Below are 25,838 nucleotides of genomic sequence, written 5' to 3'. Positions count from 1 at the left end.
GGGCTAGGCTGAGGAAGGCTGCTCTCGATGGTGCTGTTGCCATAAGCCCCTCATTGCATGCTGCAAGACATGTGTATCGATCGCACTCACTCTTGCGTTGAATAACAAAGTGTGGTGTCAGTCGCAACCTAAAAAGTTGCTCCGCCCTTTTCTCTTGAGCAGTGCATCTTTCATTTGTGCCCCCACCGGTACAAAAGTTACGGTGGCCGTAGGTTTCCCAGGTGGCCCCCGGCCCTGGTGCTGACCGGATGTCGTCATGGTTAGCTTTAGCAAGGCTGCTGTGCCTTGAGTCATAGAGTCACCTGCTCCTTGCTGCCCCTCTTCTCACTGAGTGTTGGTTCCGCAGGTTGCTTAGAACTGTGGGAGAATATGGGACCTGAGTGGGATTTAAGAGAAGGCGCTTACAGCTGAGATCAGGGGTGCTGTAGCCATAGGGTATCTTCCTTTAAGTGAGCTGTTTCTTCAAGCATGGGAGCCCTAGATAAATCAAGAAGGATACCACAGTTCAGACCTTTTTTGCTTTCTCAAATGGGAGATTTAAAACCAAGCCAGATCCAACACTTGACATTCCCTGGGACTCTGACACTGCTGTGCCACCGGTGGGGGTCATGGAGCCTGATCTGCTTTGACTCTTAGCCTTCAACGTTGGTGAGGAAAACCTGCTGCTATCAAATCTCCAAAGGGTGCACATCTTCTACCCACTGTGTTTAGCCACATGCTCCTTCCCTTTCCCTTTCCCTTCCAAGGGCAGATCGTGTCATGTGCACATTTTAATCCTCTGCAAGTAACCATTAAAATATTCCTGTTATTATCTAGCGTTTGTATACTGCTTTCAAGTGTTTAAGTGCTTTATGTATATTATCTTGGGTTGAGATGGGAGGGGGCAGAGACTGAGAGAAGGGTGGCTTCCATAAGATCTCCTAGTGAGGCAAGAATGGTAAGATTTGAATCAAAGACTTCCCAATTCATAGCCAAAACTAGACTATCTGTAAATAAGGGCGTTAGTTATACCTAAATTCCTCTATTGTTGTATATAATACAAGGAAAGTAACCACACCAAGCTATAGTAGGATCGCATGCCCACCCCTGCATTCACGTCCTCTGCCTCCTACAGCCTTTACCAACCTGGTACCCTCCAGGTATTTGGGACTACAGCTCCCTTTCCCCCTGAGCTTTGCCCATGTTGGCTGGACCTGATGGGAGTTGTAGTCCAGGACATACCGTAAGTTACCCTGTAACCCAGACCAGCTGGGATGATCTTCCTGCTCTACCCGCTACCTCCTGCTGTTTTCTCCTGTGTTAATTTTTAGAGTGTAAGCTCTTCGGGGCAGGGTCCCTGTCCTCTTACTCAGTCAGGTCACAATCCCATCCTTCACACAGACTGAGAGCCTTTGCTTTAATATGGTATCTTCCAGCAAGAAATTGCAGTGATGCCGGGAGCTACCAAGTGTCCAGAAAGAGGAGCTTGGTCTCAGCTAGTGGCGAGGGTGGGTGGAGTTGTGGGATATCCCAGGTAGCTCTGTGGAGGATGCATGAAGCGGGGGAAGGGACTGGCATCTCTGTCTGTTTTGGGATTTGGGAGGAGGGAGGGAAGGAAATGGGCACACATCAGGAAGGGGTGGGGCTGAGGCTGGGGCTGGATTCTGCCGGGAAGCCATTGTGGCCCGAGGGGGCTTGAGCAAGAGCAGCCAGCCTGGTGTGTGTGGGAATGGCATTGCTTGCCTGCAGATGGAAGAAACATGATGTGAGCAGATAACTGGGGAAGGAGGCTGAGTGTGGGAGGAGGGCATGAAAGCAAGGAGGGGGGCTGATTTTGTTGGCTCTGGAGAAACGGTCAAGTAGCTGCAATTGGAGTTAAAATCCCTGAATCCTCCCTTCAGTTGTGTATTGGGCTGGGAGTGGGTGGGATGGGAAAGGAAGGGCACAGATAAAAGTTACAGTCAGGAACTTTGGGCCCCATCCTGTCCTGCCCCCCCCCTTTACCTGAGCTTCTGCATCCTGCCTACCTGCCTCTTCATTGCTTTTTCATCTTTGCTGTGGGACCTGAGTGGGGAGCTTTCTCCCCCATTCCCCCACCCCCAAGGATATTGGTTCTTAGTTTGAACTTTTAATGAGGCACAGATCAAGCAGAGGAGAAAGACTGGGTTATGGGGCAATTACTTAAATAGCAGCCTCCACCCACTCCCCAAGAAGTGTGGTTCCTTAAAGGCTGAAAGACTCCAAAGCTTCATGTACTAGAGCCTGCTTCATCTGCATGCGATAAAGAAGACAATAGCCTTTTTCAGGCTGTTAAAATGCCATGGAACTTCCACTGGGGTTTGCTTTAACAAAGCAAGGCTGTGATCCTGTGTGCATTTCACTGGAAATGTGACTATTTGTGCTGCAACACAGCCACCCTGCTGGGGTTTGATATAGCCCAGTTTTGGGCCAGAATCTTTGCTTATAATCGGCCAAGGTCAGTGTGACAAGACGGGTCACCCGGGACTGGCTGACATTCTCAGTCTCTCCGCTCCTAGCCAGGGATGCTTCTAATCTCTTTTGTATTGGAAATGAGACAGTTAAGGGAGGATGGGGAGGCTCTCCCAGAGCAATCTCCCAGCCTATTGAGGTAGGCAGAGTGGGCCTCAGCAAGGCCATTAGGTCAGGGATCTCCAGAGACTGAATGCATCCGATTACTTGAAGGGCGGGGGGGGGGGGCAGAGGGGGAAAGACTCAGCAGTTGTTCCAAGGGGCTGAAGATGAGCTTTGTCTAAGGTAAGTGAGCTGATTGAGGCTTTGCCACAGGTGAAATTGGGCCAGCTGTTTTGAACTCTGCTTAGCTAAGGACAGCAAGAGCTTCTACAAGCTGCATTGGGACATTATTACATGGGTATTTTGCCTCCTCCAGGGCAGCTTCCACGGGGCTGCCGTACCTCCAACTTCTTTTATTTTCCCAACAACCTCGTGAAGTATGTTAGGCTGAAAGACAGTGTCTGATCCAAGGTAACCTTGTAAACCTCAGGGCTGAGTGGGGATTCAGACCTCCCAGTCCTAACCCACCGCTTGAACCCTTTTCATTACACTGCTGTGGCATCAGTCTGCACTAGCAAATGCGCTTAATACTGGTAGTTCTCATTTTTTCCACACTACACACACGAACACCTTGAAATCGCAGTGACCCTTGTGAGGTGTGTGATAGGGCTGGAGATGAGTGGGAGAAACTGGTCCCTCCTGGTCAGCGTCCCCATACTGTTGGAGTCAGACTGTGAGATTCTGCTCACCCCGTGCCTTTGTCTTCAGGCCGTACAGTAGTGAAGCCCATCGTCCCCTGGGATTCGGAGGATTCTCAAGAAGAGTTCCCAGCCCCCTGGGAGGTCATGCTGGGGGCCACGGAGACAGCTGAGCAAGACTCCTTGCTGCAGCGCAAGTCGGCCCGGCGCTGCGTCAAGCAGAGGCCCTCCTATGACATATTTGAATCCTCTGACTCGGATACAGAGCCAGTGTCTGGCTCAGCTACACATCGTCGGAAATCCTCCCGGGATTCAGGTGAGACACAAGCTTCGGGGCTTTTTCTGCCTGTGACTACCACGTAGCCACTTCTGCAGTTCCTACATATGCTGTTCCTGAAAACAAATATTTTGCTTGCATGCCTGCACACTCGAGAAGCTGTGGCCAGGTGCAGGTTCCCAGTGTGCACATCGGATTGGCACGTGTGTCTTGTTAATACAAATATGTGCTAATAACTGTCTTGTCAGTTGATTATTTATAAGCCTCTTTGGAAGCCTGTTTGGCTGAGGAGCAGCATAAAAATAATTCAGTCAATCAGTGCATTCGTATCGGCCTTCCCAGACCTGATATCCTCCAGATGTTTTGGACTGAAGCACCCAGCATTCCTGCCTGTTAGCCATGCTGGTGGGACTGAATGTTTGGAAGGCACCAAATTGGGCAAGGACTGACTTCTCCATACAAGTCTCATTGTATGTGTGAAGTGGCCTTTGTTTTGTAGCAGCTAAAGCCATAGGAAGTGCGTGGTAGACCGGGTCTCCCTCACCCCACTAAAAAATCACCAATGGCTCCAGTGTATGCCTTAGGTGAGGCTTCTGATGAGACCTGGCAGGAATACTTTCCTGCCCCGTTCAAGCAGCTTCCCCGCTACAACACTGCATAATGGGCTCTATGATATAGAGGCCGGCTGATTTGCTCTGCTTTCCTGAGAAGTAATGAGATCCTTGTCCCATTTAGCGTTGATGAAAGAAGCTGACTGGGAAGGAAATGCCTTGTTGACCTGCAGTCCCCTCCTCTGTTTCCAGATCTGCTTCCCATGGACTCGGAGGAGCAGAGTCGCCCCCGCAGAACCCCCCTTCAGCCAGTGGTGCAGCTGAAGGCCAGAAAGAAGCCAGAGAAGGTGAGGCTTCTGCAAGGGGCGTGCAGAGGGAGGCAAAGCCCAAGTTTTGAAATTGTAATCAGTTTTATAACCCAGGAGCCTTGGCGTGGGGCAGTATCTGCCTGTGACGCAGGACTGCAGAGCTCATGGATTTTCATGCTTTGTGAACACTCAGTGAACACCTCCTGTGGGTAGGCTGAAGGCTGGTTGTCTTTCTAACTGAACTGGTTGTCTTTTGGAACAAGGCTGTGAATGGCTCTACCTCAGGGATGGGAAAATCTGGTCCTCCAGATGCTGCTGGACTTGCAGTTCCCATCATTCCTGGCTGTTGGCTGGGTTGGCATTGACTGATGACCATTGCAGCCCAACGTTCTCTGGAGAACTCTACGCTTCCCGTGGCTCTCCTGCACCAAAGCTAGAGCAGAATCCCCAAAGTAGCTCATCTTTTGCTGCCTTTCAGAGTGCTCAATGAAGCTGATTTATTTCAGTGAGTACTAGGTTGCTCACTTTTATATGGTTATTTGGTCCCCTTCTGTGTGTGCATTTACTGCTTTTAACAAATTGGCTCACATGTAAACAGCTTCTCTCAAAAGAAAAGCAATATATAAATGCAAGCAGGACCGACAGTGAAATGTTGCAGGGATGAAATGTTTTTGATCAGTGTGGCAGGCAGCCATGCCTTCTTTAAGATGGCTCCACTGCACTCTTCCCCCTTATCACTAGTTTTCTGTTTTATCCAGGAAAGACATGCAGCATTCTGTGCCTGTTGGGCATGCTCAGTCCTCACTGAGCTGTTTGGGGTTCACCTCACCCTGCCATTTAGGATGTTCTTCAAAGTGTGCGTGTTTGCACTTCTCTAAGCGTTTTAGGTTTGCCCAGATTTGTTGATCCATCTCTTGTGTGTGCGGGATATGTGTGTGTGTGTGTGTGTGTGTGGGAGACGGAGAGGGAGAGGGAGAGAATGGACCTGAGAGAGAGAGAGAATGGACCTGCACTGAGAGAACGAGCTCTCTGTCAACATATTGCAAATGTTTTGGAGCTTCTTTCAGCCCAATAGCTGAATTTCAATTTCAGGAAAGGAAAGGGGGCAAAGGGACATGCCAAAAATAGCAGTAGTAACTATGCCTTAGGAGAAGCAGTTCAGTTCAACCTTTTAAAATAATTTGTACAGTTGAAAACAACTATATAAAAGCCAGGAAATAAAATTGGGACTATCAGGAAAATATTGCAAGGTGAAATGCTTATGGAGTGTGGAGCCAGCAGTGTTTTCTTTCAGATTATTCTACTGGATTCTCCCTGCCTGCCCCCCACCACTATTTTGCTGCTTTAGCCTGAACAGACATGCAACATTTCATGCCTACTGGGGGAGGGGTTATGGCTATCTGGATACCCCAAAAGGGACAGTTGGGACCCTAAGGAATCTACATTTGGCACCTGGGCCTGGGATTCTGTACCCTTGGCATAGAGGGTTTAAATCAGACAGAAATGGTGGCTCCTATACTACCTGGTTCTCCTGGTCTGAGGATATTGATATTGACCATCAGGCTCATCAACTTCTCTTTCTTTCTCCAGGATGTCTCTTCTGGCACCCTTCCATCCTTTTCCAATGGGTGGAATGGGAAACAGAAATCCACGGATGGCATCCACCGGCTCAGGGTTGATTTCAAGGTGAGGGAATGTCTGCCTGAGAGATCTCTGCTTCAAATAATAGCATTTAAAGCCTCAAATAAAGTGCTGGTGGATCACAGCTCTCTCCAGGGGCACCCACTTCTACTCCTTAAAGTACCTTGGCACCTCTTCACAGGTCTGTGGTAGATGTGATCAAATGCATTAGAAGGACTCCAACTCCCATCATCCATGACTATTGGCTGTACTGGTTGGGACTAATGGGAGCTGGAGACTGATAACATCTGAAGGACCATGCGTGTCTCACCCAGAAGTCTACCCCTATCCTACTCCTCATACAAATTGCCCTTAGAATTTATTTAACTGGGTTTCCTGCCAGAGAAATACATTGGTCAAAGAGATGAAGCTGCAAGCTTGGATGTTCTTGCCACTTTTGAGCCCTACTTTGGACAGGTGTAGGATGGAGGAAGTTGCACTGGTCTCAAAGAGATGCAGTGGCTGTGATATCTCGGTGTGAGGCCCCTCCTTTATGCAGAGACCCTGTGGGTGCAGAGTTCTCTGCCAGGTTCTCCATGATGGCTGTCCTGTCTTGTCTTTTCTTTTTGAGTACAGAGAAGGGGAGGGGTGGGATGATTCAGGAAGGGCCTTGTCCTGGAAACAAGTTCGGCTAGCTGCTCTGGGGTTGCTTCCCTTCCCCTCAAGCTTGCAGCTTGGCTCTCAGGACGCTTCGTTCTGTATGTTCACCAGCTCTCTGCTTGTGATGCACCGAAGTGATTTGATATGTGGAGGGGATGGGGACGGCAGATAGGCACGGTTCCTCGCTTTGGATGGAAATCAAGCTGTATGGAACATACCAGACCAGCCTAGTATGGGCTTTGGTGATAAGAAATAGCTCTGCTGCCTGATCTCCCTTCAACTGGAGATCCTGAGGGTGCAGTTCAGGCTTTTCCACTTGCGAAGCGTGTGCTGAGCCAGAGCCTGTTGTAGATGTAGATGCCCTCTGGTCCATTGCAGGCAGGGTCAGTGTCTTCGGCTCCAAGGCATTCATCACAGCCTTTCCCCGCTTGGGTCTCTTGCAGGAAGACTGTGACCTGGAGAACGTCTGGCTGATGGGTGGCCTCAGCATCCTCACCTCGGTGCCAGTCACCACCCAGTTGGTGTGCCTGCTCTGTGCTAGCAAGGGCTTCCATCAGGTGTGTCTGAGAAACGGAAGTTCGGATGTCTGTGTTCTGGTGTGTGGGCTGGCAGGGCACAGGGAGGTGTGGAGCGGGTGGGGAAGTGCCCCCGGCCGAGTTTCTGCCATATCTGTATTGGCTTGGGACTAAGGACGGAGGTCAAGCTTGTTCTATCCCATTTCTTTATGAACTCGAACAAAATGAACTTTAAAAATTCAAAAAAACGAATTTCAAGAAGTGTCCCCCTTTTTTATAACACACATTTTTGCGCTCAGCTTTGGATGGATGCACTCACCCACTGACAAGCATGTCTGCACACATGTTGGAAGTGTATGCATTTTCTTCGTGCCTTTTTCAAAGGTGCATGTTGTCAAATGCTTTCTGTTTTTGTTTTGTGGGATGCATTGCAAGCTTGGCAATGTCCAGATTTCCAGTCTCCAGTCTAATTGGGTTCAAGAACTGGGTAAGCTCCCAAATGGTTGCCGTGCATTTCCTGCGCGTCCCCGTAGGTGGAATGTTGAGGCTAGACTTAAAGGCTCTGAAGCACAGGGCCCCAGCTCCCATTCAGGATGTGTGCCTAATATAGCTGCCTGCTGTGTGCTTTGCAGCTCGTGTTCTGCCAGGTGTGTTGCGACCCCTTTCATGTCTTCTGCCTGGAGGAGGATGAACAGCCACTGCCCGAGCAGGAGGAAAGCTGGTGTTGCCGCCGCTGCAAATTCTGTCACGTCTGTGGCCGCAAAAACAAAGCATCCAAGGCAAGGGGGGGTTTACTCTGCGTGGGTTCTGCATACTGGGACTATCCCAATATCTATATACTGGACTGGACTGCTGGTACTGCGGCTGTGCATGTTCCTTGACCACACCAACTCAGCACAGAAATGTGGGTGCAGGATGCAGGATACAGCGCTTGTTGGTGTTTCAGAGTTCTCAGTTAATAACCAAAACATGCCGCACACTAGAGCAGTGAACCCAAGAGCTGAAGCCTCAGGGAAAGCTAGTTCGGGAATTGCTTTTCAGGCAAGTGGCTTTTGCCCGTGGAGGACTTCGGAAGAGCAGGGTTGGGTGACTCAGGAGCTGGCGCTATGCGTGTGCATTCGGCAGGAACAGAATGACTGAAAGCCAGGAAAGAAGGCAGGAGGAGGGGACAAAATAAGCCAAAATGGTCCTGGTGAATCAGGAAATACGAGAAGAGGGAGGTCAGAGCAGAGGATGGCTTTATTTAGTTAGTTAGTTTTTATAATCTAAAAGACCCTGCTCATCCTCCAGGGAGCTCCTGATTTGTCTCTCTGTCTCCACCATCACCCATCTTCACAGCAACCCTGTGAGGTAGGCAAAGCTGGCAGATGGCAACTGACCCAAGGTCACCCAGTGAGCTTTGTGGCTGAGTGAGGATTTGAACCCAGGTTTCCATGCTTGAAGTCTGGAGCTATCCTGAATGTGGTGCCCTTCAAATGTCTTAGGCTACATTTCCCATCATGCACTGCCAGCAGGAGCAGCAGGCACTGATTCTGGGAGTTGTAGTCCAAGTCTCAGTAGGGTACCAGACTGAGGGAAGCTGATCTAGCTAGTACACTAGAGTGGCTGTAGATGCTGCAGATGAAGAGAACTCTAAGGGTCCTGGTTCATAAAGGCTAGAAACTTGGAGCCAACTAATTTTTCATTTTTATTTTGTCTGTCCCACTTATAAGACACAGGTCTCGCAAAGCAGTCTACTCCAATAAAAAGAAAAAAGTCACAGGGGCCTGTTGTGAAGCATACAAACTTAAAAAGGCAAGACACACTACAGCAGGTATGGATGGGATGAGTTTGACAGAGCCAAAGTAATTCAAATTAGACTGTCATCCTCAGCTCATCCTTGCCAGTTTGCAATACTGTGACTATTTCAAGACTTCACAGGGCTGCCACCCTTCCTAAACTCCGACTGAGCTGTTAAGAAAAAGCACCACACAGGCCTACAGACAAGGTCCCAGGTGGCCTTTCTTGCAGGCCCTGGCTTAGCAACAACTGAGTTCTCCCGAGGCCTAGCAATCCTATCTTCCTCTTTTGCTTACTCCACTTCCTTTCCTCCAGTAGTGCATAGTCCTTCCTGCCTCTTTTCTCTTTGGCTCTTCCTTTCCCAATTCCAAATCCCCCCTGGTGGTGTTCCTGGGGGTCTTCAGTTTTGGGACACCTCCCACTTCCTGTAACCAACTTGTGTCTTGACTAAGCCCCTCTGGTGTTTTTCTCTGTTCTTCCATTCCATTCCTTTCTCCACCCTGTCTTGTCCACCATTTTTCATGGAGCCTTATTCAGCCCTTGTCTGTCGTTCAGCCTCCTTGTCTCTTCTCTCTGACCCTTTGCTTTCCTACCTCCTGAACCCTCTTGCCTGTCCATAACCTGCCTCTGTATGTAACTATGCTCCAGTCTAACTAGTCACTTTTGCATCTCTCCCTGCAAACTATTGCTGCCCTCAGCAACAGAACATTTTGAATTGTGGCTCCTGCTTGGCCAGCATCAGAGGTTTCACTCGCGAAAGCACAGTGCAATATAGATCGTTCTCCCCGAGTGAAAGGTGCAGGAGGCATCTCAGCAAGAGGGTTCAGTAAGCAGGAAAAGCCAGGTCTAAAGGGTTTAAAGAGGAATTAGCACCATGTTCTGGTAGTACAAGGCATAGGAAAGCAAGGAAAGACCAAGCCTAAGATTGTTAGGGAAAATAATATCTGCCGCATGATGGTGAACAGGCTGAGGGTGTTTGTATAGAATATTAGGGAATGCTAATTTTGCACAGTAGCTTCTGCATGTAATGCTAGAAGCCACATTCTGCTGTCTGCGTTTTGATCACATGGTACTTACCGGCTTTGTGGTTCCTCCCATTGCTTGCTTTGCTCGTAATCTCTGAGCTTCTCGTTAGGGTTTGTGGCATCTCTTGGTGCAGAGGTGTAATGGATTCCTTTCCAAAGCCTGGGTGTAATTTCTCACTTCTTTTCTCTTCCTCCAACTACTGCAGCAACTGCTGGAGTGTGAGCGCTGCAGGAACTGCTACCATCTAGCTTGCCTTGGGCCCAACTACCCCACTAAACCCTTCCGTAAGAGGAAGGGCTGGGTAAGTAAATAGAGAACTGAAGGTGGCTCTTTTCAGCAGTCCTGCATTAGACAGTAGTTGGCCTAACTCTCTCCTCCTCCTCCTCCTCCAGATCTGTTCGGCCTGCATACGTTGCAAGAGTTGTGGGACGGCTCCTGGGAAGAACTGGGACACAGAGTGGTCCAGTGACTACAGCTTGTGCTCTGCATGCTCTGTGCTGTATGACAAAGGTGAGTGCAGTGGAACTACCTGAAAAATCGCATGGGTTTCAGGTGGAACGTGCCAGGTATGTTGAGCTTGTGGAAGAGTTGTGGGAGTGAGTGCATTCACTGAGGGATGCTCATGCTGAGGAGATGAGTCCACATCTTGCATTATGCCATGTGCACACATCCAGACAATTGTATCTTGGCATAATTGGCTGATATTCCTATCTTGGTTTGTCCTGAGGATGCTAGTCAGAGTAGCCTAGTTCAGGAAAATACGGTTCGCTGAAGACTTCCTGGGTAGCTTTTTCATGCTGCAAAGGGTCTGCGTGCTCAGCCAAAAGATTTATTGATATCTCAGCTTTTACACCTGTGTTAATCCAAAAGCAGTAATCTTGCCATGTTTGCAGTTTCCACTTGCAAACAAAACAAGACAACACAGTAAATTGAGGAATTCCAGTTACGTTGCTCAGTGAAAGGACTTTGTTTGAATGAAAAAGGATTGTCCAAGCTGCCCTCCAGATTTCTTTGCCTTCTCAAGTGCTGTGGGTAGTGATCCGAGAGGGGGGAGGGGTTTGTGGTGGCACTGAGGATGCTTGTCTGACATCTGAGCTAATGGCATATACATGCCAGAAGATTTTCCCACGCCAGGCCTTTACAGAACATTTTAGAAATGTGGGATTTGTTTTGGTTTGCTTGTTCTGCCTTCAAGTACCTGATGCAAAGGTCACTGTCTTACCTGATAATCTTTCCTGCTTCCCTGTTCTAGTTTTCATATTTGATATTTCATGCTTTTGTTAGTGGAGTATTGTTTGTATGCTGAAGGTGCCAGGTATAATTGAAGCAAGTAAATAATTTGGAAGTAATGAATATATGGCCCTTTTCACCCTTCTGATGACAGGCATCAGATATCACCTGGCTTTCTGAGGAAAGTGTTCCATTCTTGTTTGCTTTCTTCCCTTGCTCCTCAACCAGGGAACTACTGCCCAATCTGCTTGCACTGCTATGAAGACAATGACTACGAGAGCAAGATGATGCAGTGTGCCAAGTGTGACCACTGGGTTCACGCCAAGTGTGAGGGACTTTCAGGTTGGTTCAGTGCTCACAGCAGCTTTGTGTAGCTACTGCAACACAACTTCCCCTTCCTCCTGCTTCCAGCTAATCTGGCTGGGGCTGCGTCTTGTATGGGGTGTGGATGAGAGAATTGCAGCAGGCTTAAGAAAGTACGGAGTGAAAGGAGAGGCGCACAGTTACATTTTTTGCAAAATTGCCTTCCCTCTGTGGTATTGGTGGGCATGTCGTGAGCAGAGCCGGCTGGAGCTGGGGGTCAGACTACATGGCCTGGGAGGCCCTTCTGACTCGCCCTTTTTCTGTGTTTCTGTATTGTCCCCATTTGGATCTTCTGGCCAGGTCTTGTGCTTGGCAGTGCAAGTTCAGCTTGTTAGTGCTGGGGTGGAAAATGGCTACTTGGGAAGACCACAGACGTCTCTGGGCTCGGACTGGGCATGGCTGATGTGCTGCTTCTCCCTCTCCGCTAGACGAGGGCTACGAGATCTTGTCCAACTTACCAGAGAGTGTCGTGTATGCTTGCCGGCCCTGCTGTGGCAGTGACAAGACCAAGTGGCGTGAGGTCCTCAACTCAGAGCTGCGCAAGGGCCTCCGACAGGTGCTTCAGGGGCTGTTGAGCACCAAATGCGCCACCCCACTGCTGCAGTGTGCACAGGTATAGTCTTTGGGGCACATGTAGAAATGGTGGGGCATCTTCTTAGATTTCGTTTGTTCTCTCTGTCTCCCCATTTTGGTAGAGAAACCTAGTAGCCAGTACTGCAGGAGCAACTTTTGGCCCAGCTTCAGTAGATTGAGAACAGATTCCTGGCTTACTGTGGGTCTGTTCAGGCTGAAGGCAGTCAAGCAAGCAACTAAGCATGTGTGTGAGTGGTGGGAGGGTATCCATTGCCAGCAATAAAAAGATTGTGTTCTAAGTTTACTTGCTGTGCAGAGGGGATTTCTTGATGCAAGTGTTGCAGCATGTCCCTTCCCCACAGTGATTGCCCCCAAAATTGCTCCCCTCATGCCAGTTAGGTGCCAACAGAACCAGTTTCCCCCAGTCTAAGGATATTTAGGAGTCTGGGCAATAGATTGGGCCAAGCAACATCTCTGCTCTTTCTTAGGTGGTGGATTTTTATACCATCCATCTTTTGCCACTCCTTCCTTGAGGAATGATGCTGTCCCTCTTTCTCCACCCAATATTTGGTAGTGTAGGAAACCAGCCGAAGACGACTCTGTTGCCCAGTGCTCTTTGCCCTGCAGTCTTTCCCCACACCAGCACCAGTATTAGCCTTCTCATGGACCTTCCCGCAGTCAAAGAAGCCAAGTGACTTAAATGAATCCCTGGCACAGAGGGTTACAGGAGGGTTGCTTCCCCCTTAAACAAGCCCTCAGCGGCTTGGCTTGATCATCCAAAGCACATCATAGTGTGGGATGCAACAACAGCATTCCTCGTAGTGGGTCCGTCAGCCTCTGCTCCTCGTCCCAAAGGAGCCTGTTCGCCACTCTTAACATGCGATCTACTCGCCCATTCTGTGAGCAGGTGGAGCACTGCCAGGTGGCTTGCAGATCACTGCGTGGCCTGCAGATGGCCTGCCCTGAGTTACAAACAAGCAAAAAGTCCTGTCGCTCAGGGTCTTCTTGGGAATGTCGCGTTACCAAGCTTGGGACTGTTCCACTGACAAGTCGCTAACACAGTGCAGCCGGGTGGGGTGCCACTGGTGGAAGCTGTGGCACAGAGGAGTGGCAGCGCCCCATTTGTCCCTCCCTTTGCTCCCGCCAGTGTTGTCCGGATGATGGGGTGAAGGTTCACCTGCGGCCCTGTGACCTGCGCACTGTCAACAGGCTCTTCGAACAGGGTCACTACTCATCTGTGGTGAGTGCTGGGAGCCGGGAGCCGGGCTTGAGCAAGCATGTGGGGCTCGGCCTCTGACCTCTGCTGAGCTGTTTTCTCTCTCTGCAGCACAGCTTCAATGAGGACATGGTGGGTGTCCTGTTGGGGCAAATGGAAGAGGAGCAGGCTGGCATGACTGCGAAGGCACTCTACATTGAGGTATTCTGCAGGGTCCGGGTTGAGGGAGGGGGTGAGGTTGGTCTGCTCTGGACTCACCTGATTTGGGAATATATAGGCCCATGCACATACGTCACCCCAGCCAGGAGCACCTTCTCCCCTGCACGGTGGCCTTATGAATGTCCACTACTTTTCTTTCCAGCTGATGGGAAAGTTCTTCAGCTGGTTTGATGCTCAGGATTCAAAGCACTGGACCCGCAACAGCACCCTCCCCAAGTGAGTACCATCTGCAGGTCCTCTGGTCCTTGTGGTGCCTGTCAAAACCAGTGCAGTTTGTGGTGTGTCTGGGGGGTGGGCAGGGGTTGAGGGCTCAGGTCTGCCAAGAATGATCTAAAATAGCAGCAGGGAGGCATTCCAGTCACAGGAAGAAAGCCCAGTGACAAAATCACAACCATTCCAATTACTTGTGGTTTGTCTATGGTCTGCTGGGCTGTATGCTTCTTGCATTTACCTAAGACAGCTTTGAAGCTTATATGTATATTTTTGCCACAGCCAGCCCCTGAACAAAGAGTCTTTTTCTCTGAAACATCAGGCGGGCATAGCATGCAATACACAAGAACTGTGTCACTTTTCCCCCTGTAATAAATTGTCCAGAATACTTTCTCCTGTAAATTAGAGCATGGAACTTTCCATGGAATGATGCAAGTTTCAACAGCTGCATGTCAGGATTAGAAAAACGGCTTCGTTGTCTACATAGCTTCAGAGAAATGCTTAAAATTGGCATGGGCTTTTTTCTTAGAAAATCTATTTTACTGTGAGGGAACGGCAAGTAGTTGCAGGTACACGGCTGCCATTATTTCTTTTATACTTGTAAAGTGACTTAAGAGTGAGTTGCTACTCCTGCTTTAGGGATGAGGGGAACTGAGGCTCACAGATGAGAGGGCAAGATCAAAAGAGTGAGAACCTAGGAAGCGTTTATATTGGGTCAGACCCTTGGCCCCTCCGGCCCTGCAGTGGAGGCATGGACTAGCAAGGGGCTTTCCAGGGTTTCCGTCCCTATGTAGGAATGCTGGGGATCAAACCTGGAACCTTCTGTGTGCAGAGTCGTGCTCTGTCCTTGAAGTCCATGGCGGAAGGGTAGCTGCAATATATGTCGCTGACCAAATCCTGGTCTGGGGCTTCAAGCCCTTCTCACATCTGTTGCCCCAGCAACCAAAACAGCAATTAAAAAAACCAATTTGAGTGGCAAATCGCAGATTCTATGAAAAGCCCCCAGGGCAAAGCCCTGTGTTTCCCTGCTTATAGAATTAGCTGCTCCTTCAGAATGAAACTTTCTCTGCGGGCTGTAATGGTGTTCTTCTCTTCCTTCCCTGACAGCGGCATGCTCCCCAACGCTGTCCTGCCTCCATCCTCCGACCACATCTATGCTCAGTGGAGGCAGCCTGAGGAAGTCAGCCCAGCTACGAACAGTCATCTGACTTCTGCTGGGCCTGAAAACATGGGTAAGCCACTGATTAAATAAAATAAAACCAAAAGAAAAGGCCTCAGGGCATGTGGGGTGGAACCACTTCTGCATGCAGATTCCCTTGGTTTTTCCCTGATTTTTTTTACTTACCTGGCAGGCTTATTTCTGCGTGATTTCTCCTGTTCGCTTGGGGCATATGGTGCTGCCTTAGACCAAGTTCAAGCGTTAGGCCAGCCATCCTGGTACTGTCTGTACTCACCACCAAAGCGCTCTACTGGGGTGATACGAGGGTCCCTACCAGCCCTACCTAGAGAAACCAGCGATAAAACTAGGGGCCTTTTGCATGTAATTCTGTAGTGGAGTCCTGTTGCTGCTTGCTTCTCTGTTTCCCTCCATCTGAAAAATCTCTCAGTCCTTTCTGGAAGGTACTCTCCGAATGGATGCAGGAGGGGGTTCTTTCTCTCCAGTAACTGGAACTCGGTGCCCCATTCTCCTACTCTTTCTTCCCATAGCTGGGAAAGATACCGAGCATGTTTTGCTGCAGAAGCCATTGGCTGACCCTGAAGACAAGAGGCAGTGCGCCCTGTGTCTCCAGTACGGTGATGCTCCCTCCAAGGTAAGGGTTGACCCTCCCGATCCCATGAGCAGAGCTCTGCTGGGTCCAGATCCAAAGGCCATCCAGCATCCTATTCCTGCGGTGGCCAGCCAGATTCCTCCTGGGAAGCCGGCTGGCTGGCCACGGGCATCGTGGCCCTCGCTTGCTGTTGCCTCTGAATAACTGGCATCCAGAGGCAGCCATTGATGGAAAGTAGGAAGCATCCGCACCACTGGATATTCACCTGTCCCTCCTTTAGTCTGGCTTAAGGGTCCCAGGGCCAGGGAGAGAGGCATGGGAGGTGGCTGGAGACGGCCATATCTCTGATCTGTGTGTTTTTCAGCATGAAGAAGGCAACTTAAATGGCAGGGGGCGGGGGGAACTGAGCAGTCTTGGAGAGAAGACCGTTTGCATCCCATACAGTTCCTCCCCGGCTCACTCTTAAGATGCGCTCTTTCCTATGCCCTCCAGGATGCGGGAAGGCTGCTGTACATCGGCCAAAACGAGTGGACCCATGTCAACTGTGCCATCTGGTCAGCTGAGGTCTTTGAGGAGAATGATGGCTCCCTGAAGAACGTTCACGCTGCTGTGGCCCGTGGCCGACAAATGGTGAGTAAGGTGAAACTCAGCAAATTATGTTGGAAGAGAGTAGGACTAAGCCCAGCTAAGGGCGACCTTGGCTGCCTTGAAAAATCTTGCTGGCATAAATAGCAGAGAGAAGAGATGATTAAAAACGCTAGCATTCTGTATGAACAGACAGCATGGTAGAAGAGCTGGATAATCAGAATGACCTGCTGAACTCACTCTGCATCAACAGGTGTTACTCCATTGTGGATGCCTCATCAAGATGCTTGGTGTGCTGAATTCTGCTCCAGTACATCTCATACAATTTCATAACTTATATTATGTCCCCATTTTTTCAAATACAGCTGCTCACACTCACATAAAAATGCAAAGCAGAGAGAGAACATTAATATACAACAGAAATAATGATAAAATAACATTTAAAATGCATGATAACAGCAACAATAATAATGCTTCCCTTCCAAGTAATTCATATAGATTGGGCTATACCAAACAAAATTCAGAATGCTTATGGAGACTAGGCAATACAAAAGAGGCCAGCACTTTGCATGATCAAGGGAGATCTCTTGTCCTTCAGTGTCTGTAGCAAAATCTCTTGGTCAGTCTGAATGCTTGTGGTGGTCATGGGATAACTTTTAGATCATGGCAGTTTTGTTAAGCATTACATGGACGATAATGAAGTATCCAGAACAAATTTGAATGTTTAAGTATGGGATGGCATAGAAAAGTTTGAAATAATAAAATAAAATAAAATGAAATTGATGCGCCCAATGATACCTGTCCAGAAGGGAACCAACCACTGGGTTGCACGCACCCAATTAAATCCTGTACGTGATGCATGTGCTTTGTGTAGCCCTGCAGAGATCGTGCTGAGCCACCCAGTCTCAGACATATCCTGGATGAGCTCCCTATCCTGGACCTCAGCTTGAGTTTTAAAAGGAGCTTTCTCTCCCTGGGATGGCACTGGGGAAACTGTGTTGGCACAGCAGCTTTTCCTGGCTGATCGCAGCAGGTCAGAGAAGAAGCTCAGTGATGAGCACAGGGAAGGAAGGCATGGAGCATCTGACAGGGACAGGCAGTCTCAGACCCAGTTCGCACGACGTGGCAGCCACCAGGGCCTTTTGCAGGGTGCCCACAGGCTCCGGGCTTGCTGAGGGTTGTTGTGTCCTGTGCCCCCTGGCAGAGGGCTGTCAAGAGGGTTAGACAAGCCACAACATGATCATGTGCTGTGCGAGGCTCGTCCAGGTTGGATAACTACCAAATCCATCAAGGCTGATGGATTTGCTCCTTGTGGGAGTTGTGGCTCTCCGATTTGAGCCTGTACCTTGTGGCTTGGCAGATGACCACAGTTATCCTGTGACCTTTTATCCTGTTGTAGTGATATGGTTGCCATGCCTTGACACGACTCGCCTCTGTCTCTTAGCGCTGTGAGCACTGTCAACGCACGGGGGCCACTGTTGGCTGCTGCCTCTCGGCCTGTCTCAGCAACTACCATTTCATGTGCGCCCGCCTCCGCCACTGCACCTTCCAGGATGACAAGAAGGTCTTCTGCCAGAAACATGTTGACCTCCTGGATGGGACGGTAAGGCCTGGGGCAGGGAGTGCTCTTGGGAGGGGATGATGGTGCTGGGTGAGTGGATCATGGCTGGGACAGTTTCTTGGGCCTGGCATTTGGAAACTGGAGCCATGACCTGCCCTCCTCCTCTCCCTAGTTTTGATACAGAAGCAGGTCTCAAAGGTTTGTCTTTGAAATCTATTTAAAAAGAAGGTCTGGTGCTCACACTCAGTAGGGTTAAGACAAGAGTTTAGCTATAGTGTCTGTCTTTTAGGAGATAGTTGCTGAAGATGGCTTTGATGTCTTGCGCCGGGTCTACGTTGACTTTGAGGGCATCAGCTTTAAGAGGAAGTTCATGGTGGGCCTGGAGCCGGACACAGTCAACATGATGATAGGTAATTGCTGGGGTGGGATGAGGTTCAAGGTGTGGGGAGAAGAGCTGCAGCTTGGCACGGGAGCACCAAGGTGCAGTGGCAGTGCAGGTCAGTGCAATGTCTCGCCCGGAGGAAGAAAGTGTTGCGCTTGGTGCCCCAACAGCTGTGCAAGGTGTGCAGGCAGCTGCTACTCCAGTAGCCAGGGAAATACGGTTGATGATGCTTTGGCCAGCAAATGAGTATGTGTGGAATCCACAGGCCCTCCCAATCCACTCTCTGAGTCACATGCTTGTAAGCAGGCTGTGGCTCTGATTCAGCAATAGAGCACATGCTTCCTATGCAGGAAGTTTCAGGATTTAAGCCCCAGACTCTCCAGATGAGACTAGGAGACCAGAGAGAGCCTCTACCAGTCCATGTAGACAGCACTGAGCTAATTAGACCAGCTCAAAGCATTTCTTATAAGGGCCATAGCTCAGTGGGAGGGTACATACCTTGAATTCTGAGATTTCCAAGTTCAGTCCCTGGCATCTCCAGGCAGAACAGGGGCGAGACCCTGGCAGGCTTTTGCCAGCCACAGTCTTCCCCAACCTAGGACCCTCCAGATGTGCTGGACTACAGATCCCAGCATCCTTCAGTCATCACAGAGGATGCTGGAAGGGTACCAGGTGGGGAAGACTTGTGCAGACAATACTAAGTTTTAGTATTATACAATACTAACACTAAATACTTTGTAGAACTACCAAAAGGGCTAGCACAGAGATCTTGTTTCCCGAGGCAGAAGATCCAAGTGACTCTTCTCCATCTTCTCCCCACTCCCTCCCAAAAAAAATTGCCATTCGCAGGGACAGCAGCAGAACTTCCTGGTGGATCGGTGGGAAGTGTCTGTTTTTCTCCTGCGCTGCCATCCTGAATGACACCCCACATTCAATGTTGTATGAGGCTGTCTTGATTTGTGCTTTGTCATTGGAACATTTCTGGCCAGCAAGTGCCTCTCTGCTTACTCTCTTTCCACTTTCAGGCTCTATGAAGATCGACAGCTTGGGGATGCTGACGGATTTGTCCGAGTGTGAGGGGCGCCTCTTCCCTGTAGGCTACCAGTGAGTCCCCCCTTCCACAATGGCTGTAGCCTCGTGTCCATCAGCGTACCAAAAATTGTTCTATCATACTGTTGTGGGGAACCTAACTTTTTCTGTACCATTTTACTTCAGAATGATTTTGCCAACTCTGGGCATGTTTAAAGCAAGGAACTGCTTTACATAACTTTCTGTTTACATAACTTTAAAGGAATTATACATGGATAACTAAGATGTGGACCAAATATCCAAACAAGTGAACATTTGTGGCTGGCATCTATATGCCACCAGTTCATATATAGAAAGTCTTGCAAGGTCCTAAGTACATTACATTATAGGAGATGAGTGTTTATCCTTCCGATTCTGTAATATCTTAAAGGGCACTGAGAATTTCTTCATCTACTTGTTAGTTTTCATGAAGCAGATAAGTAATTTCAAAAAGCATTTATAGCAATGAAATTAAGGACAGCTGCAGGACAAAATTTATCTGTACAATAACCCTCCCAAAAAGCAAGTACAGGACACTAGTAAAACATATCTGTAAAATAAAACCACATTAGCAGTACTGCAGTAACAGCAATTACTTGAATTAGACAAGCCCATCTGAAAGAGATGTAGTGTCCAATAGAAGGTTTTTTTCTGAATAGGACACAACCTAAGATTCCAAGTGTGGCAAGCAGACACCAAAACAGCCATCCACTGGTTAGGTACTTTGTGGTGGGGCCCGCAGCAGTTTTCAAATTCTCACATGTGCCCACAGGTCAGAAAAGCTTGGGAACCCCTGCCTTAAAACACTTTCAGCCATTCCTTCAACTCTGACTTGATTGTGTTAAAGCGCAACACAATCGTGACGCTAGGAAGCTTTCCCCTGAAAGCACGGGAAGACAGATAAGGGGAGACACGATAGAGGTGTACAGAATTACCCATCATATGGAGAAAGTGGATGTGGAAACATTTTTCTCCCTCTCTCATAACACTAGAACCCAGTGTGGGCATCCCCTGAAGCTGATTGGTGAGAGATTCAAGACAGCCAAAAGGAAGTCTTTTCTTCTCACAGCATAATTAAAGGAGGAATTTGCTATCACGTAAGATGTCGTGATGACCACCAGTTTGGATGGCTTTAAAAGAGGATCAAGCACATTCATGGGAGATAAGGCTATTGTTGACTACTTGTCATAATGGTGGTGTTTCTGCTGGCACAAGATGTTGTATGCCACTTACCTGTACTCATCCTCCGCGGGGGTTCCCCCCAGGTAGTTGGTTGGCCACATTGTAAACAAAATGCTGGGCTAAATGTCTCTTTAGTATGATCCGGCATGGCTCTAATTGTGTGTTTGCTTTCAATTCATGAAGTACATTCAAACTAAGCCACTGCTTCCATCCAGTAAGTAATACTAGTATTATTTGTTGCATCAGGTACTGAAATTGAGAGATCCTGAACCCTTTCAATAAGATCAAATTCCAGGTATCCTCAGTCCCAAGACAGTGATCCCATTGCCCTTTTCCCAGTACAAAGATGTGAAAAAGACTTATGTGTCAGATCCTAAGCATAGATTTGCTGAAGGGCCTTTTAACAAGCTGTTGTCACAGGGCTCACTAAGGATAAGTTAGCCAGGAAACAGTCATTCCTAGCTCCTTGATTTTTTCCTGTCTGATAACTATTTGCACATTCATGTTTCGCCCTTCATGTGTTCCGACGTAAATGTGTCTTAGGGAAATCACCCAAAAATGTTACGTGGGAGTGGGAAATAACCCTTGGCCTCTATTCTTCCCATAGAAAATGTGGCTGCCACATGTTATATAGGGAGTGAATGAAATGGTGTATGTTCTAAAAGCATATATCATACATTGAGATATTGGTATTTTGCTATCTGAATATAGTGCTTTCAAAAACATAGCTCCAAGGGCTTTTTCATTGTGATTGCTGCTGTTTACCACAGTCTGCATACCCAAATAAATCCTCCAAGAAGAAAAGCTGCTTGCCTGCCCTCTTGAGAAGAAATACAGGACAATTTCTTGTTCTAATTGCAGGTTCCTGTTGGCCGATCGAGCACTGTAGCTAGTGAAAGTCACATAGACATATGGGACTGAAAGGGATTTTTCTAAAAGGTCATGTAGTCCAAACCCTTTTGCTCCGCTGGGTAGGAAGGATCTGACTAGAAAAAGAAACTGGAACATGTATTCACTAAGCATGGATTAATCTGCCCTTTACACTGCCCTCTTGTACTTGCTGGCAGGGTGACTCAAGAGAAGTGAAGGGCTTTATCAACCCCCTCTTCTCCTCCGCACTGGCGTTTGTTGCATTCTGATGGATAAAGGGATTCTTATCTGCTGTGGAGTGTGAAATCAGGACATAGGAGTTATTCCAGATGGATTAATGCACAATGAGGGGCATATATGCATGTGAACGCATGGCAAGGGAGAGAACTTGTAACCTCTTCCCCCCCCCCCGCCCCGCCCTCCCTCCGCCAATTTGAAAAAGCTCTTTGCATTTGCAAAACACTTGTGCTAATTCCTGGTTTTGCTGCTTGATGTGAATTAGACATAGGAAGCAGTGTTAGCCACGGTGGTCAACCAGACCTCTCGCAGTGACTGCCTGAATGCTTACTGGCCAGCACTGGGAATTGCGACTGGAGGTGGTTGCTAATGAGTCGTGCAGCCGTAAGCTAAAGAGAAAGCTGGATTACATTCTGCTGCCCCACTGGATGGCCACAGATTCTCAAACAGTATATTGCTATCCTAGGGATGAGGAGCATGTGGCCCTCCAGATCTGGGCTGTTGTCACGGGTAGGCGTGGCAGGGCCCCCCCGGAGTGGCTGCTGCTCTTCACCACTGCAGCCTCTCACTCTAGCCCAGCTAGCAGTGGTGGTGTGAAGGAAGAGCTGCACTTGGCACTACCTACTTGCCCACCAACTCTCTGTCTGACGTGCAAGCCGGTGGTAGCAAAGATGGGAAGGAAAATGAGGAGCAATTGCAGCTGCTAAGAAGGTGGACTCACTGAGGGAACCTGGAGCTGGCCCTGCTTCAGATGATGTTGGACTACAGCTCCCATCATCCCTGACTGTTGGCCATGGCTGGCATAGTGATTAGACTTGGGAATTGGGAGCTCCAGGTTCTAGTCCCTCCCGAGTGACTTTGGCCCAGTCACAGACTCTCAGCCTAACTTAGCTTCTTGTGAGGATAAAATGGGGAGAAGGTGGAGGCTTCTGTAAAGAAAGGAAAAAAGTTGAGCTATAACTTTAATTAATAGGCTGGAGCTGGAATCCAACAACTGGAGGCTGCACTTGCCCCATCCTTGTTCTAAGGAGTTAGCATGTCTCTCAGCCATCAGAATCCACTCTTGGAATCCATGTAGAAGGGCAGACCTCAGCCTCGGCCTCCTCAGCTGCCATGCTTAGTTCTGAAAATGCACTCAGACAACCTGAGCAGTTGCAGAGCCAAGGCATGCTGGTCTGCTCTCTCCTTCCCCCACCCCTAGAAAAAAGCATCTCTTTCACTCATCATTGCATTCTGTCTAGCAGGATTTGCAGACACTGTTCCCACTTAATATTGCTGAACTTTGTCAGACTTTGGTGAAGTCCCTTCTGTTTGAAAAGCTGCAGATCCTTGCAAGCATTGGTTGCTGCCCCAGAGAAACCTGTTCTTCGGCAGGTGCCACCGATACTTCCTTCCAAGTGTGGGCATGTTTCCATCCCAAGGCCATGGTGCCAATATGTCTGGTGCTGCACAAGGTGTTCACAGCAAGGATAAGAGTTGTGCGGGCTATTCTAATGTGCTGCTGTGCGATTAGGTGTTGTGATAGGCGAAGAGACATGGTTCTTTACCCAGAGTCACAGAAGACTTTCTTGGTTGTGTCCCATTCCTGCCCTCCCTCATAATGCTTGCTTTCTTAAAAATGCCTCCATGCTTTCTATCTGGCAAGGGGAACTAGAGGCTTAACTAAAGGGAGCATAGGCTTGGCTGGAGACCAGGGGCCTTGCTGGTCCTCCATTGCTCTGTGGTGATTGCACAGGTGGTAAAAGTGAGAGCTCTACATTTTCTCTCCAAGGCTGTGTGAGAATCTGTCTGCTGAGATACACCGTTCTGAGCAGTCACTGCTAATGAACAGTTTATGAAAGCATAAATAAATATGTGAAATATGAACAAAATGGTTTTGTGAGTATTGTGGCTGGAGCTTAATAGTCACTTCAGAGATTCCACACCTCCCATGATTAACTGCTTAGCAAGGCGCTGCATCAAGAGCGCTGAAACCGTTTCAGCCCAAGGGCTGAATTCAGTTTCAGAAAAAGCTCTTGGGGGCCAAGTGATGGGCAGGACCGAAAATATTTTAGCTTTTAACTACCTGTGGCATTTCACCCTTGTAGACTGGTGGGAAAATGCGCTGTAGTTGGGAAGCTCCTGAGCAATATAGGGTTGGTGCCAGGCAACAAGGCACATCGCCATTGGGAAAAACCAAGTGGGCTGGACTTGACCTTCCAGTTCTGCCCCTCTGATGCAACCGCACCACCCCATAGCCACTGGCGGTCTAAGGGTTTGGACCTGTTTCCCAGTTGTCATGCTGCTGAAAGCAGATGACTTCAGAGCTGCTGGGACGCCATTCTCAGGGGCTGCAGCTGTTTGTGTTCCAACCCCCAGATGTTCTCGGATATACTGGAGCACGGTGGACGCTCGCAAGCGATGCTGGTACAAGTGCCGCATCCTGGAGTACCGGCCAAAGCTGAGTCAGGAGGAGCCAGACGCGCTGGGAGTGCAAGAGGAGAACCACACGATCGTGCACAGCCCAGCTGCTCCTGCAGGTGTGTCTAGTCTGCATTTCTTGGTATAGCATGTTCTCCACAATACAGCACATTCAAAGTGGTTCACAAAAATAAATGCATTCACTATAATTACAGTGCTAGATTAACTCAATTGCAGTTCATTGAAACCATGCCTAAAATGTCAGTAAACCCAAGACATGCCAGTATGTCCCATTGCCAGTAATACCAACTCCCATTAAACATTTCACGAAAAAGTTCATGTTACGAGACTTAATAGGATATCCTTTTTTACATAGCCAATTTTTATGGCCTATAGTTTATCAGCCACTCATCTTTCCTTACTTACATTTACGATACCGTGTTACCACAAATAACATTCAGGTGTGTGTGTGAGAGAGAGAGAGAGTGTGGGGGGAAGAGAGATGGATGAATTTCCATACACTGTAAAGTCTTCTGGGCAAGAACTGCCCCCTTTGGCTGTATAAAGTGCCATGCACGTTAGTGATAAAATACAGCATTTATAAAATTTATGACTGGAGAGACAGGCTTGAAATTAGGTGGGCAATGTTTGATGCAAGCTCAAGAGTCAGGGAGGTGTGGTAGGGGCTGAGCAGAGTTTTTACTGGTCATCTATGGGCCTTTAGTGACCAGTTAGGCTGCTTGTCCTTGCCTCTGAACTAGTCAGAGCAGAATCAGTGGTGCATGATGAAGCCAATGTATGTTTCTTTGAGTCTGAGTAAAGCTTGCAGGCTTCTCCTTTGGCTGCTGGAGAATTTTGGACGCTTCTTAACTGCATAATTCCATGTAACAGAAATGATGAGGTCCTGGATACCTGCAGGAGAGCCTTCTCCCCTATGTGCCCTCCCACCCCTTGAGATCTGGGTCAGAGGCCCTCCTCCAGTAGCCGTCCTTGAAAGAGATCAAGAGGGTGACTACCTGGAGGAGGGCCTTCTCTGAGGTGGCGCCCGATTGTGGAATACACTCCCTAGAGAGGTATTTGCTTGGTGTCAGCCAAAACCCTTTTTATTATTCCAGTATTTTAACTGTTAACTTGTTTTAGTAGTGGGTTTATATTTTAACACTGGATGCTGGGCAACTGTTATTTTTATTTCTATTTTTAGAATTAATTCGTTGTAAACCATCCCGAGACAACTAAGTATGGAACGGTATAGAAATGTTTTGAATGAATGAATGAATGAATGAATGAATGAATGAATGAATGAAACCTTTGCCTAAGACTTTGGAAAATCACTGCCAGGTAGGGGTAAACAGTAATTAATGAGATTGCGGTAGATGTCTTGTCGACCTCCAGATGTTTTGGCTTTGATTCCCATGGTCCCTCACCCCTTGACTATTCTAGTTAGGGTTGATGGGAGTGGTAGGCCAAGAGATCTAGAGGGCCTCAAGGTGCTCGTCACTCAAGTAGATGGATGACTACTCTGACCTAGGATCAGACAGCTTCCTTTGCCTCCTGCTTCCTTTACTTGGCACAAAGGCCATGGTGAAGGTTGTGGACCACCTTCCGTCTCTTTTCAGACCCTGTCCTCGGAGATAAGCACCTTCAGGATGCGCCCCCTCCCCTGCCACCCCTGGAGCGCCATTCTCCTGCACAGAACCCAGGGCCTCTGCCACCACCGGCGTCGGTGGCCTCCAAGCCCAAGCCTCTCTCCGGAGCGCGCATCAAAGTGCCCAACTACTCTCCGACTCGGCGGCCCATCAGTGGGGTTTCATCCCGCCCCCTGCCTTCCCCTGGTGAGTTCCTTCAAGCGGGCATCTCCCATGTGCTCGGCACATCGGCAGGGCCCAGGCCAGGGCCCCCGGCCCGCCCAGCTGCTGGGGTGAAAGAGGACCATGGGAAAGCAGCAAGTCTGGTGAGAAGTCGTATGAGGAGGCATGCAAGTGCAGGAGAACGGACTGTGGTGCTGGCGCAGGGCCCCACTGCAGTGCC

The 25,838-nt window shown here is 48.8% G+C and overlaps 1 protein-coding gene across 1 annotated transcript in view; it reads left to right on the top strand.

Moving 5' to 3' along the window:
* KMT2B (lysine methyltransferase 2B) overlaps positions 1 to 25,838 on the top strand; it is a 61,642-nt gene that overhangs the window by 26,471 nt on the left and 9,333 nt on the right. The window contains 21 exon segments of the mRNA XM_044434826.1: positions 1,480 to 1,491; positions 3,280 to 3,525; positions 4,290 to 4,384; positions 5,936 to 6,031; positions 7,069 to 7,182; positions 7,773 to 7,919; positions 10,151 to 10,246; positions 10,338 to 10,455; positions 11,404 to 11,517; positions 11,967 to 12,151; positions 13,259 to 13,351; positions 13,439 to 13,528; positions 13,689 to 13,762; positions 14,864 to 14,988; positions 15,464 to 15,567; positions 16,018 to 16,155; positions 17,555 to 17,713; positions 17,961 to 18,081; positions 19,079 to 19,157; positions 23,769 to 23,929; positions 25,427 to 25,642. Of these exon segments, the coding sequence (XP_044290761.1) occupies positions 1,480 to 1,491; positions 3,280 to 3,525; positions 4,290 to 4,384; positions 5,936 to 6,031; positions 7,069 to 7,182; positions 7,773 to 7,919; positions 10,151 to 10,246; positions 10,338 to 10,455; positions 11,404 to 11,517; positions 11,967 to 12,151; positions 13,259 to 13,351; positions 13,439 to 13,528; positions 13,689 to 13,762; positions 14,864 to 14,988; positions 15,464 to 15,567; positions 16,018 to 16,155; positions 17,555 to 17,713; positions 17,961 to 18,081; positions 19,079 to 19,157; positions 23,769 to 23,929; positions 25,427 to 25,642 (2,583 nt within the window).

Source organism: Varanus komodoensis, unplaced genomic scaffold, assembly GCF_004798865.1.
Source record: "Varanus komodoensis strain SLA01 unplaced genomic scaffold, ASM479886v1 scaffold29_1, whole genome shotgun sequence".
Lineage (NCBI taxonomy): Eukaryota > Metazoa > Chordata > Lepidosauria > Squamata > Varanidae > Varanus > Varanus komodoensis.
The sequence above is the reverse complement of the archived record's forward strand: the minus strand, read 5'-3'. Positions and strand labels throughout refer to the sequence as shown.